This window comes from Oncorhynchus masou, chromosome 25 (genome assembly GCF_036934945.1).
Source record: "Oncorhynchus masou masou isolate Uvic2021 chromosome 25, UVic_Omas_1.1, whole genome shotgun sequence".
NCBI classification, from domain to species: Eukaryota; Metazoa; Chordata; class Actinopteri; order Salmoniformes; family Salmonidae; genus Oncorhynchus; species Oncorhynchus masou.
The window spans coordinates 47,708,283-47,723,178 of NC_088236.1; the positions used below are offsets into that span (position 1 = coordinate 47,708,283).

The 14,896-nt window shown below is 45.5% G+C and overlaps 1 protein-coding gene across 1 annotated transcript in view; it reads right to left on the bottom strand.

Annotated features, from left to right (window-relative positions):
- LOC135514415 (serine-rich coiled-coil domain-containing protein 1-like) overlaps window positions 1–14,896 on the bottom strand; it is a 92,628-nt gene that overhangs the window by 47,302 nt on the left and 30,430 nt on the right. Inside the window, 4 exon segments of the mRNA XM_064937892.1 lie at window positions 6,797–6,874; window positions 8,673–8,750; window positions 11,422–11,499; window positions 13,756–13,912. Coding sequence (XP_064793964.1) covers window positions 6,797–6,874; window positions 8,673–8,750; window positions 11,422–11,499; window positions 13,756–13,912 — 391 coding nt within the window.

The following is a 14,896-nucleotide window of genomic DNA, read 5'->3' on the forward strand; positions in this document are numbered from 1 at the left end:
GGCCACCTGGTCTGTGAACCTCAAAGAGCATGTGCTTGCTTCTCAGATGGTATATGTGCCCATGGTGTTCTAACACCCTGGACCAGAGCTGTAATATGTCCCAAGCTCTGTTCCAGGGCGTACCTATAAGCTAGCTAGCTCTGGTCCGCAATAATTAGCTCTGATCCAGGGCGTAGCTAGAAGTTAGTGCGGACCAGAGCTAGCTTGCTACACCCTAGAGCAGAGTTAGTGCGGAACAGAGCTAGATAGCTACACCCTGGACCAGAGCTAGTGTCGACCAGAGCTAGATAGATACTAGCTATGCCCTGGACCAGAGCTCGTGACATATTACAGCTCTGGTCCAGGGTGTTGGAGCACTGTATATGCACATACCAACAGGAGCTTTCATCCATCCCTGCCTGCTACTGCCCTATGGGTACACTCTACAAGGCAGCCCACTGTCTGTTCATTCCTCTCACAATTCCACCTGATATACGCACGCACGCGCTGTTGGTGGACGCAAGGAGGCTGTTAAGTAACAAACCACGATCGCAGAACTCAACGCGAAACAATAGCAGAACCTGGGTAAACCAATCATGGAAGACAAGGGCCACAATATGAACCATTGGAAAAGTGAGCGATTCATACTACCATTCCTAATGCAACCGGTGCAACTAGCAGAGATGTACGTGGCTGTGTTAGAGCATAGTGCACCTAGATCAGACTGGAGAGGTCAGCTAGTGCATAACCTCTGTGGCTCAGCTGACAGGACAAGGAGGGGGGGGCAAAGGCTGACAGATCAGGGTCAAGGGTGAAAAGCAGGGTTCAGGAGGTGCAGTGACTGGGGGGTTAAGTAGTGCCCTAACGCCAGGGCCTCACTGGCATGCCATGCTTCAGGTGCAGGGGACATTCTCTATGGTACTGTATAGTATAATGCAGGGAGCATTCTCCAGTAGTCCACAAAGCAGGAAACACAACAACACACACACACACACACACACAAGTCCAGATCAAACACCACTCACTTAGCGGCCTGCGTGACAACATGACCGTGCTCCCGCAAGCTCTGCCCTGCAAACAAAACACACCAATATCTTGGGATCAATGTCAGCAAACCTGGAATAGGGGGGAATCAGGGATGGATAACATGGCAGCTTAACAGCTTGCATAGTGCACTAGATAACAAATGTTAAAAAAAATATTTAAAAAACTGTGCATCCTTCTGGTAGATATTATTGATGTAGAACCGGGAGTTAGTCCTGAGCATGATGGCCTCCTGATCGGTTTACAAGGACAAGAAGAAAGTTCTGGCTTCCTTCACATAACCTTCATCTGATCCAGTATGGATGAGTCCCAATGCCCTGACTGCAGGCCTGTACGTCTCCCTCTAAGTTCCACCTGCCATACTTAGCGCCCTCCTGTGTTTACAAGGTCCTGGACGTTGGAGGGGCCTCCTGCAGTAAGGGGCAGCTGCTGCAGCACCACAGCAGGCTGATAGAGGGACGCCTCTGCCAGTAAAAGTTGATGGTCACAGTAAAAAAAAAACACAGTAAAAACACTATTTCCCTTTTCAGGGCCCTAATAACCCTGCCTCCGTCCAGACCGCACATGAACATGCAGATCGGGCAGACGCCACAGGGGCCCACCTCACACATTACATCAGGCTTAATGGTGTGTATGATCCTCGTCCCCTCCCCACTCAGTGTCAGGAGCCCAAAAGGAGTTACGGTTAAGGAGCCGTGGTCTGGGCACAAGGCGAGAACTCATTTTATCACCTTCGCATACACTCTGGGAGAAGTAGGACAGACCCAAAACCATAAAGCTGAGCTGGGATATACAGATGGAGGGACAGCAGAAAGAGGTGGAGGGAGAAGAAGCGGGGAGGAAAATGGGAAAAAAAAGTGGGGGATTTACAAAAAGAGGGGAAAGGGGAGGGAGGTCTAAAGAGGACAGGCCAGCACCATAAAGATGAGGAAGGATATACAGATGGAGGGACAGCTGAAAGAGGAGGAAGTAGGAAGACATTTAAAAAGAGGGGAGTGTAAGTAGGGCAGAAAGATTACTTTCTGCAGTGCTTTACCATTAGTCAGAGGTAGATCTGGAATTGGGGACGAGACAGAGACCTAATTTAGCTGGTTGTAGATCTGGACAGATAAGGAACAATCTTGGCTTAAAATGAGAGTTGAGTATGCAGTTTTCACTCTTGAATTGCATACCTTAAATCTCAAAACTTTGCGTCCCTCAAGCAAACTTCTAGGCCTAACAATACCGACCATACTGATAAATTCTACTAAACTCTGCAAAAAAACAAAAACCAACATCCTCTCACTGTCAACTGCATTTATTTTCAGCAAGCTTAAAGTGTCAATATTTGTATGAACATAACAAGTTTCAACAACTGAGACAAACTGTTCGAGATGCACCAGATTTGCCTTGTTCTTGCTGTGAGATGTTACCCCACTCTTCCACCAAGACACCTGCAAGTTCCAAGAAATTTCTGGGGGGGAATGGCCCGAGCCCTTACTCTCCGTTCCAACAGGTCCCAGATGTGCTCAAAGGGATTGAGATCCGGGGTCTTCGTTGCCCATGGCAGAACACTGACATACCTGTCTTGCAGAAATCACACACAGAACGAGCAGTATGGCTGGTGGCATTGTCATGCTGGAGGGTCATGTCAGGATGAGCCTGCAGGAAGGATACCACATGAGGAGGATGTCTTCCCTGTAACACACAGCGTTGAGATTGCCTGCAATGACAACAAGCTCAGTCCGATGATGCTGTGACACACCGCCCCAGACCATGATAGACCCTCCACCTCCAAATCGATCCCGCTCCAGAGTACAGGCCTCTGTGTAACACTCATTCCTTCAACAATAAACGCACATCCGACCATCACCCCTAGTGAGACAAAACCGTGACTCGTCAGTGAAGAGCACTTTTTGCCAGTCCTGCCTGGTCCAGCAACGGTGGGTTTGTGCCCATAGGCGTGATGTCTGGTGAGGATCTGCCTTACAACATGCCTACAAGCTCTCAGTTCCTGGTGTAACTCAGGCAGTTGTTGTTGCCATGCTGTACCTGTCCTGCAGGTGTGATGTTCGGATGTACCAATCCTGTGCAGGTGTTGTTACGTGGTCTGCCAATGCGAGGACGATCAGCTGTCTGTCCTGTCTCCCTGTAGCGCTGTCTTAGGCGTCTCACAGTACAGAGATTGCAATTCATTGCCCTTGCCACATCTGCAGTCCTCATGCCTCCTTGCAGCATGCCTAAGGCATATTCACACAGATGAGCAGGGACCCTGGGCATCTTTCTTTTGGTGTTTTTCAGAGTCAGTAGAAAGGCCTCTTTAGTGTCCCCAGTTTTCATATCTTTGACCTTAATTGCCTAACGTCTGTAAGCTATTTATGTCTTAACGACCGTTCCACAGGTGCACGTTCATTAATTGTTTGTGGTTCATTGAACAAGCATGGGAAACAGTGTTTAAAACCTTTATAATAAAGATCTCTGAAGTTATTTGAATTTTTACGAATTATCTTTGAAAGACAGGGTACTGAAAAAGGGACATTTCTTTCTTGTTGTGTTTAGATTCATATACCTTTGATAAAAATGTGTCCCATTCAAGCATTTGGCCGTCATTGTAAATAACAATTTGTTCTTAACTGACTTGCCTAGTTAAATAAAGATTAAATACATATTAAACAGGCAAATTGTGCCTTAAAAACACATCTAAATCCATAGATTAGGGCATAATGAATTTATTTCAATTGACTGATTTCCTTATATGAACTGTAACATAGTAAAATCATTAAAATGATTGAGTTTATATTTTCGTTCAGTATAGTTGTCAACTAGCATCTAGTTGTCAACACAGTGTCTGTCAATAGCACATCATTGATCACCCCTGACCCTCATTCACAGCTCCCTCTGAAGCTCATGTCCTCAACCCTGGCTCCTTGTTCAAAGACACAATATGACTGTACCGAGAATAAAACGGAAACAGATAAAAACACAATCAAAACCGAGAAAATTAATGGGGGGGGGGGGGTTGTTGTGGGAAGTGCTTTGCAGTGGAAGCCTCTTCTTATACCCCTGGTGTGCTCCCAGCTTTCCTGCTGGGATCAGAGATTAGGAAAGCGTAGAACGCTCCGCAGGCGCCTCTCGGAATGCTGAAAGTGTTGCGGATGGAGTTCAGGGCTGAGGAGAGATGGGAGAGCCCAGCAGGGTGAAGTTTGATGCCTGAGTTGAAATGGTCGCCGTGTACCTTTGCACAGGTGTTTACAGAGCAGTGGAGAGCAGGAGGATTGCATTGGCAGGGCTTGGTGGCCTGCTCCCAGCACAGAATCCCCGCTGGCATCTGGCTGGCGCATGGCACAGGGATGCCAGTCTGCTCCATGTTCATGGAGCCTCTTTAATAAGTGCTGTCATTCCACTAAAAACAGATTTATGACTGCAAGAGGAATCTTCGGGAAGAAAGGCAATCCATTTAACATCTTATCTCCCCTATAGAGGTGGACTAAATGTTCGCTTAAGTGTTTTTCCATTTAAATGACTGTCTACAACAGCTTACAGGCAACACTATAAATTCCCGGGCTTTTAGCGGTTCCCTTCATCCTTTTAAGTAGCGACAACAGTGACCACAAGGAGACTGGAGAGAGGGGCACAGAGAAAAAGGAAGAGAGAGGGAAGAGTGCTGCACATCAAGTACTTTTGATTCCCTATAAAATGTCCCTCTTAAGATTGCTTACTTCTCCAAGCCAATTTAATGCGCAATCTCAATCGATTCAAGCCCCTGAAAAAACTTTTTCAAATAGCCTGTACCTCGAGCTGTTAAGTCTCTGCAGGACATCAAATAGCCTCTCCTTCTGGCAACACATTCGCTCTACTATTTTTCTTTCTCCCTCTCAGTGCTGGAAATCCTTAAAATACTATCTGAAGACGTGAGAGGCTTCACACGGCATCTATTCATTCTGTTGAGTCATTCAACTGCCTTGCTCATGCATTTGCTATCGACACTTGAAGAGCGTATTTTCAAACTCAATTCTTCCTCTCTTCATTGGTTCACCTATGAACATGCACTTCACCTAGGAACATGCACTTCCGGCTGCATGACGCGTGGGTGCTTGGCCCAACAACTTTTCCAGCACTTTGAGAAGTCTTTGCTCCAGAGCCTTGGTTCTTTTGGAGTGGGTGGACAGGACTGATGACCAAAACAGAGCGGACACAGGGAAGTCTCTGGTGGTGGTATGGGGCTGAACAGAGAGAGTACAGTGCTTGATCTGCCTCTCCCCGTCAGCAAATTAGCTCCAATGGAGAGAGGGAGAACGTGCTCCAAAAAAACAAGACGTCCTCCTGAAGTCACACCAGCCTTCGAAATAGCTGACCCACTTGTAGACACACTTTAGATAACTGCCTGTCCTCGATGTTTTAACCGATAAAGGTTTGCAGTATATACGCACGGGAGCCTGAAGATGGCAACTCATCTGCTGCTGCTACTACTGCTGCTGCTGAGTAAAATAACCTGTAAAACCTTGGGAGAGGTAAAGAACGTGGTGATGTGCAACGCTACAGTACATGAGACGATACAGACGTATCTTCATGACACACCACTTCTCAACTCCATTACCCAAAGCAAAGAGGGAAAACTTCAGAAAAGCAGTCCTTAAGACTTACGCAATAACATAATATATGCAAGCTTTCTTCATCGGCACAAATCTCCAATTCACCCGTGTTCCTTTCAGAGATGACACTCAAGGCCAAGTATAATGGGGTGCTGACACATTTGTGTTGCATTAGGCCCTGAACCAGTGGAGGCAATTACAGGGGGCCATTTGAATGTACATTATGGAAGCACATTAGTAAGAATAGCAAACAAAGACTAGAGACATTTAATGAGAAAAATATATACACGAGCCTATCTTTGTATGGGCAGAGGAATGCATCGCCCACTAAAACCCATGTCGGAGTGATAGAAAATTAATGATTGCGATGATGAACCCCACTCTGTGCTTTTTCCACTGCTTAGCTGTAGGCAAACATTGTGTGATGCCAGCCATATAAATGAGTGATAACATAACCCCTCCACCAAGACTCGCCCATTACAGGCTTAACTAAATGATTAAGTGAACATTTCGGTCCATATGTGCTTCGCCACACTGTACAGACAAACCTTTTTTGTACGAGTAACTCTGAAATTTAACCTAATCGTTAGGCACATGAAATGAAAGAACACAGGAGCACACATAGCCACGGACGGACATTTAGTCAGTCACATCGTGTCGTTTCCAGATGTGTTCTGGAAAATTTACAAAAAGTAAGCCATACTTAATATCGTGAGGAAAATGTGAACACAACATGGGCTATCTATGTCTGTTGATGTGCACTGTGTGTGTAAAGGAGTATGTAGCTTAGTTAAGAACCATATCCATTGTCATTGTGTGCATGCGCAGTGGGGAATGTTTCCAGAGACAACAAGAGAGACGCAAACTCACTATGCTTTTTTTTGTTGCCATTATAGAGATGCTTCATTTTAGGCAGTCATCTGTCAAGTCCCGTGTTCCCAAACGGTCCCAACACCCTCGGCCAGGCAAGCTGAACAAAACACTGGGCCGGACCCATAGCTCTCATAGAATAGACAGCACTTTACAATAGCAGTGAGATAACACCAAGGCTGCTGAATGTCTAAGACATCTCCAAAAGGAAAGATCTAAGTGGAGGGCCATAATATCATTTGGAGAAAAAAAAGACAAGATGCTAAAACGGCAGGGGTGCCTCAACAGTTCCATTTCGATCTCTGTTGTAGCAGAGTGATCCGTGGACTCACCTCTGGTCCAGGTGGGTCAGTCTGCGTAGTTCGGTCAGGTTTTTGGCAGGTGGGCTTCAGGGCAGCTTTGGCACACTCCTGCATGCAGAACACACAGACCAACGTCAGAGACGGTCACTCATACTGCGGCCCGGAGTTCTTCCTGGTCAGGTCATGCAGTCAGGAACAACTCCCAGCCTACATTACGTCATAGTTAGGGCCAGGAGTTTTGTCCTGACCGTGTGGCTTGACTATGAAAAATCCCAGGACCAAGTAGTATTATTAGTACCTTTTTAATGCACGCGGTTTAAGAACACCACATGCCAAAAAAAGCACCACAGAAAATATTACATTCCAGCTGACAAAAACCCCCTAAAATCACTGAGGCAGGAAAGTTGAAAGACATGCAGGGAGGATTTGGTCAGCAAATATTGAACCAGGTTACCTCGCAAAGTGCACCAAAAAAAGAAGTAATATCAACTGACAGGGGAGTGCTGGCCAATGTGCTGCAAGGTCTTACTCGGGCAAAATGAACGCTTCTCAGCAGACAGATTTCAGCAGGTTTGGCTAAGAGCTGCCGTTTCCTTGAAAATTACAGCCCTGTTTTGGGGGGGGGGGGGGGCTGCTTACGGTTCCGCTGCAATGCTGCTGGTGAGTGTTACGTTCTGTTAATATCAATTCTACCAATTAGGGTTCAGAAATCTGAGGCATTTGTCATGAATTTAAGTGAGGTATGCTGTCGCAGCAGACATGGCTGGTGTGTGCAGCATGCAATCTGCCGGAGAGTGAGTATCGTCACACCAACCGCGCCAGATTTCAAACAGTACGGGGGCTTACAACATCCCTCGTCTTTGGCTGAGGTCCTCAAATCACGAGGAACCTGATTGATTGGGCCATCCTTATCTGAGCTGGGCCAACAACACATTGAACAGTCTGTATTTTCCTATGGACCATATGGTAGTCTGAGGAGAAGGAGAGAGGAGCAATCGGTACCTAGAACCAGAATGTGCAAATACACAGATGTCAAACGGGAACCGACTCTATGGAGCATACTGGCGGCACCAGGCATGTGACATAGAAGAGACGATGTATGAAGTCTCGGGAGCAAAGTATCAAATTATATTCTCTCTCAGTGCAATATATCAACTTGACAACGGCGCTACAAACCCTCCCAAAATACTTGACATTCCAGTCTTGCATTTAAAATATTTGGGGTTTTGATCTGATTCCAACATTCCAAACATGATTTATTTGTTTAGCTTTCTAAATTTAGTCAAAGCAGATTAAAATTAGCATTCAACAACACTGTACTTTTCCCTTCATATTTGTCTTTAATTTATATTAACGACGGGGAGAGGAGAGAGCAATGCTGCATGTGATAGGCTGGAGAAAGTCATAAACAAGGAAACAAAATGGGTGGGTGGGGGGGGTACTACTATTAGAAGAGTCTCCTCAGTGCCCTCTGCTTGTTGTCATGGACTCCCCCACTTCACTCGGTCGTCGTCATCATCATCATCCTCCACACTAGTGGTGAGTAGCTAATATTTTTTTGTTCTCCCTGTATCTTGCTCCTCACCATGTATTATCCACAGTCTGTGTGTTTGTCTCTCAGAGCAGCCAGTCCAGGACACTCAGAGGAACTCCTACAAGCAGAGATGCTGTCTGTGTGCACCGTGCTGAGGTGTTCCATACCCAAAAGCAACCAAGTTGTTTCTGTTTTGCACAGGCAACTTTTTAAAAAGACAGCACTTACTGCATCCCATATCCCATTTTGTATTTAATTGTACTCTATTGTATCGAAGTGATCTGAATTTCTAATGGAAGACGACACACAAATTCAAATGTTCAGACCGTCGTCTTCTCAAACATTGTGGTAGTGCTACGGTACGTCTCTCACCAGTTCAGCCTGCAGTCGGAAGATCAGCTCATCCTTCTCCCTCAGCTGCAGCAGCAGAGCCTCTTCCCTCCCCGGCTCCTGGAAACGAGTACAGACCAAGTCACACACAGTACTTCAGAAAGGGAATAAGTTAGGGGAGGTGAACACTGAGCGTTGAGCCACCACAGCACTACCCTAGAGTTGGTGATGGCTAGAATGTGGATTGAGAACACAGACCACTGTATTATGTTACAAGTGAACAGGGAGGCGGCGAGAGGACTGAAAAGTGTGTGGACAGTACATGCAAGGACTCCTCTGGTAAACTTAAGGCGAACTATGACCGCAGCGATTATTAATAGGGGAGGGAAGGCACTTCCAAAAGACAGGAGAGGATGGAGCAGGCCCTAGGCAGGAGAGACCATGGCAGCAATGAGGAACCATACACCCACTCACACAACCAAGATGGCCCACTTCAAAACGTACTGGTCGAGAGAGAGTGAGCAAGAGCGAGCGAGAGTGAAACAATGGCACGGCTGCAGACAAACTAGAACAATGTGGCTGTGAGTTACATAAGGCAAGTTGAGGCCATACAATCTCTTGCCCAGAACTCCCGGCAGATACTTTGTGCAAAGGTCCTCGACCCTTGCTGCACTTTCTCAGACGGCCATGTTGTTTCTGAAATCTGTACCGATTGCTCAATGTGCACTTTGGATGAGTTGCCCTTACTGATGTTCTGCTATAATGAGAGCCCTGGCAGATCCCTTCAAAAGAAAGGTAAGCTCAAGGCAGTGGCTGGGCAACAACATTATAAGACCATTAGTCTGTCACCAAACTATCATACCATGTGTTCTAAGTAACCCCATGTTGCAAACTTGAATTGGCTTAGTGCCTTCTGCTACTTTATGCCCGTTATTTATTTTCTTTGGGTTTCTCACACAACCTCAAACGTCTGTCAATCACTGTTTGCTGGCCCACTGTTACTGTGATATCCTCCTTAACAGTTTGTTTCTTTCTGAAATAGACCTTGCTATGACATATTCAAACTAAATGTCAATATTATTAGCCAGATAATGCCATGAAAGCCTGTGTTTTTGTCCCCCTTCGGTGGCTTCACGTCCCAGGGAGGTCACAGAGTAAACAAGGAAATGAAACATCCTCTAAACCTTCGCCTGAGGGGAATCCTTAATTCTGTCTCCATTAGAGAAGTTCAATGAGAGGCACTTTATCTCCACATTACCATAGCTAGGACCTCTGGGGGGTGGGTGAGAGAGAGAGAGTGAGTGAGAGAGGGTCCCAGTCCCACAGACTCGCAGGGGAGCACAGCAGCACCCTACACTCCATCACCCCTATGAATAAACAGAACAATAAGTATGCAGCATCTCTCCGTCCTCACAATTATCCTGACCACCCAAGGTTAACAGAGTTGGGCACAACGTCTGTATCAGGGGCTCAATTCCAATTAGAAATATTTTCATCAGCGATCCATTGAGGAAAATTGTCATTTCAATTTACTTCCTGAATTGACTGAATTAAACAAGAATTGACCTAACCATGATCTGTTTAGTGACCCTATCCTTTTTCTCATGGAGGGTTGAATGTTTACAGCACATGTGGCCGGGCCATGACAAGAAACAGCAGTTGGCATACACACACACACACACCTTTGGAGCATCACAAGGAGACAGGCAGGCTGCCAAAGTTTTCTAAAAGTTCAGGTTTATCTGCAGGCTCATCTGGCCTCTGGACAGACTGTCAGAAAGGGCTGCCTGTCCTGCCACCTGTTTGTACAGAGACAACATAAAAGTGTAGTGTTTGGGGAAAAGGTTATGCGGAAACACATCAGGCAATTGATGAGCTTGGCATTTCAATGAGATCGCCTCCACCCGAGGAGGAGCAGTGAAAAAAAGCTGTGCTCTCCACGGGAGCCGCTTTCCGAGGGCGCTAATTATAAAAAGGCAGGGATAACAAATGTTCCCTAAAGGAAGTTTTTGCTCAAAGTAGGACAAGGAGTGACACGGTTTCGTCTCAGGTGGGTTGCAGGGCTTTATTTTTAAACTCAGATTTTTCTGGAACGTCAGGACGAGACCCATCCGTCTCCCCTGTCATCCAACACAACGTCAGATGCATGGGCTCCTATTCTCAGCTCCCTCCCCCTCCCTCTCCATGCGAAGAGAAGGTAGGAATGGACCAGAGCGTCACACAGCGCTCTGCCTGTGCAGTGTTGCTGCTCTTGCTGGTGCCATAGTTCCATGTAGGTCAGTAAGGAGGACACACACACACACAGATAGACACACACACACAGACCTATTTTCCACTCCTGTGTTCTCTGCCCCAAAAGTGCAACAAACACTCTGCCGCCCGCCACCAAACTAAATCCCCTTTCCTCAGAAACCCTGACAAAAGCCCATTTGATAAACCTCCCCTGCCACCCCAAGACTTTCCCAAAGGGATTAATGAGATCATCTCATTGAGATCAAATTCCACTGATGCTATGGCTGAGAAAGACTCAGCCCCGTCAAGTTTCTGTGGCACTTTAAGAAGCAGAAGGACTGGAAAATGTTCCTGGGCATGCCGAGAGAAAGCAGGCATGAAAGAAGATCTAACTCACAAACAAATCCCCTTTTAAAGAACTCTGCAGGTGGTAGAATACACTTCTAAATGTGTTGAGGCTCGAAAAAGCACTAATGGTACATTATACAGCATGGCATAGATAGGAACCAGTCGTGGTTGAGCCTTGCAAAAGTGAGTTGTTAGCTGTAAAAACAGTTACCTTTAGGGGCAGCGTCTTCTCACTACAGGGGCTGATGGGGAGAGAATGAAGGCTGCCTGCAGGACTTGTGTCAGTGCTCTGAGGAGGGAGATAGGCGGTGAGATTTAGAAGAAAAAAAATCAATAACATGAACACAAAAATGCACAATTTCGAAATGTTACCATATTATTTTGAGGTGAGAGGATAAAATATGTCACCAGAGATAGGAACGCGACTAAATATACAGCAATGGGTAGTTGAAACATGAGCTCTTAAAATAGGCAGCAAAATGACAAGTTTCTTGCCATTTACAGTGACATCAAGACGATTGTACAGTGACTATTCTGTCACACGTAGGTTGAGTTGTACACTTACCTATTAAAATACCTTGATACATAGAATGTCCAAACTGGGTAATAATCTTCATAATTTTATGCATTTGGATGCCCCCTTTCAGAGAAGCAGTCATATGTACACTTAAAGGTGCAATGTAGTCAGACTAGTCCGGCCCGATTGTGTCAACTTTCATCAATGTGTATCCCACATGCAGGTTTAAGGTCAACATTTTTCTACAGGCTTGCGTGGAAATGTCTGAACAATTAAATAAAGGTTCAATTTCGGCATGGCACTGCCTGAAAACATTCATAGTAATGGCTTTTCTCCTTATTTGAGGTGCCAGAGCTCAGTGACCAGAGATGATATATTAATGACATGGCCCTCAGCCCACTTTGATAGAGTATTTAATCATCATATTCAAATTAGGAAATGTAATGCTTCAAATAACTAAAGGCTTTTTACCCCCCTTTAAACTTGGCTTTCATAGGTACTAGGAGCCTCTGAAAAGCACGCGGTGCACTAAGACTCTTTTGGCTGAGCAGAAATGCCCCGCGCTGCTGTGTTTCATCCAATGTTAGAGCGTTTTATTCTGGATGTGTAGAGGAAGAAAGACCACAGAGGGGGAGCGGAGAAGAACCACCGCCAGGTCTCAATATCACAAGGTCAAGCAAATAAAACGCAAAGCAAATAAACAAGTCATTCTTATTCTTGTTACTGAGCGGTTTACATACGGTGATGGAAGGCAGCACATTTGCAAGTTAATGAGAGTACGGAGTCAGCAGAGAGGGCAAACAATTTCCTCTTTAATATTCAAGTTCTTCTGTTGTGTGCTCCTCTCTGGCCCTTCTCCTGTACAGCCTCTAATTGTTCATGTAGACTTATTTTATCTGGCCGATGGGTCTTTTGAGACAACGCAAAAAGATGAACAAATAACAGAGAGAATCAGACAATGCATCATTCGACTCGCATTGTGATCTTTTTGTGTTGGCTTGGATCTCAGGTTAAACACAGCAGCAGGCAGGTGCTACTAGGGGGAGATGACCTTCAAAGCAACATAGGATGTTGTGAATTCCAGCTTGGCCAGCAGTGCCTAATGTCTTCTCACCAAGGAATAGAATCATGCTGCTACTGTTAGAGGCATTGTTTTTCTACCAGAGCAGCCACGCTTGGTACTGTAGGACTGGTTCTGGTCCACGGTTATTGTAGAATGGATTCCAAGAATTAAATGTTAACCAAACACCATGGAGTCTGCTGTGTGATTTCTCAGTTAATTAGCCATTACACAAATAGCTAATCACATTTATAATAGTGGGGTGTAATTTGATTGCGTTTCCCTAGCCACTCCAGATACTATCCATTCCCAGAATTAAAACCCCCATTAAATACACAAAGGCATTTAGAAAGCTGCGGAGGGCACGGCGTCGGGCTGAGGCTTTAACAAGCTCCAGGCTTCACTGTGTGACAACGCCAAAAGCACACAGCTATTTAAATGAACAAATGGAAATTACTTCCAGCACTTGTTTTTGAGGTTGAAATATATCATGTTCAGAGCTGATAGAACAGAATACTGGTAGAAACTGGCTGCTATTGGGACTGCTGTGCTGCTGGGGCAACCACCATTCTGATGTAGGCTACATCATGTGTTGCTATCAAATGGATGATTGGAGTTACCAATGCCATTATCTAGGACCTTTGTAATCCATCGGTATTACAGTTTCTATCGACTACTATGTGGTTATGAATTAACTTGCAGCGGGAGGAGCCATGTTTACCCCATTCCTCCCCCGCTTGCTTGCTTACTGTGGAGAGCGTAAATTCAAATCTGGACCTCAAAACCAGTTCCACTGCTGATTTTCATTCTTCCCCTCTAATCAAATACTGATTTAAACCTGGCTGGGAAAGTAAGTGTGTGCAACTAATTATCAGGTCGAACAGCAAACCAGCAGTACCCTGGACATCCAGGCTCTGATTTGAATATCCCTGGTGTAAGGTGTGACAGGTGGTACTACTGCAGTCTACCTCCTGCAGGGTCCTCCGGAGGCGCAGCAGCAGGGTCTTGACGGAAGTGCAGTCCTGCTGCATCAGCCTGAGGGGTAGTGCCTCCAGCCCCGGGGCCTCGTCCTCCCGGCCCAGGCACCAGTCAGCCGGCAGCAGGGTGGTCGGCCGGCAAGGCTCCCTGGAACACAAGCACAGAGTCACCTTCACGCCCACAAATCGGAAACAAACATGCACAGAAGGGGGGGGGGCATATTCACAGATTGCAACGGTTTTATTTTAAGTTAGGAGCTAAGGAGAATAAATGTGCCAAAGTCCTATTTATTCACTATTATAAACTGGGTGGTTTGAGTCCATTGGCTGAAAGCCATTGTATATCAAACCGGATACCCCGGGTATGACCAAAAAATAAAATTATATATATATATATATATATATATATATAAATTTATACACACACACACACACACACACACACACAGACACTTTTTAGTCTTCTAATTATATTGATAACCAGTTTATAATAGGAATAATGGCTGTATCCAGGCAGTCCGTGTTGCGTCGTGCATAAGAACAGCCCTGAGCCGTGGTATACTGGCCATTTACCACAACTCCTTTTTGCTTAAATACACAATTCAAATCATTGAAAATAAAGTAGTACGTCCTACACTGTGTTTGTTTGTTGATTAGGACTCACATAAAGAGTTCCTTTACAACATCCTTTACAAATAGGCCTACAGCATCTTAAATGTATTGTGGGCTGAAAATAACATTTTAAAGACAGAAGGCACTTTCCTTAATGACACGTTCTCTAAACGTGTCATTCTCTAAACGTGTCTAGTTCAAAACAGAATCTAGACTCATCTCAAATGGACTGGTTGAGATTTTGCCAGGTGTGTTCAGAGTTTAGAACACCGGAACCTGTTTGCACAGAAAATCAAAAACAGTTGAGTTGAGTCTAGATGATCTGATGGCCTGTGTGAACTCCGCTTCAAAGAGTTGCTCCGTCTGATGAAACCCCCCTCATCATGCAGCCAAAGAGGTCCAGGTGTCACTTCAGAGTTGCTCCAAATAGGCAGCCCAGAAAATGAACCATGTCCGCAAATATCAAATTGGATCCACTTCCTTGTTTGAGATAACACTTCATTCCCAGGAGGACAGGAGC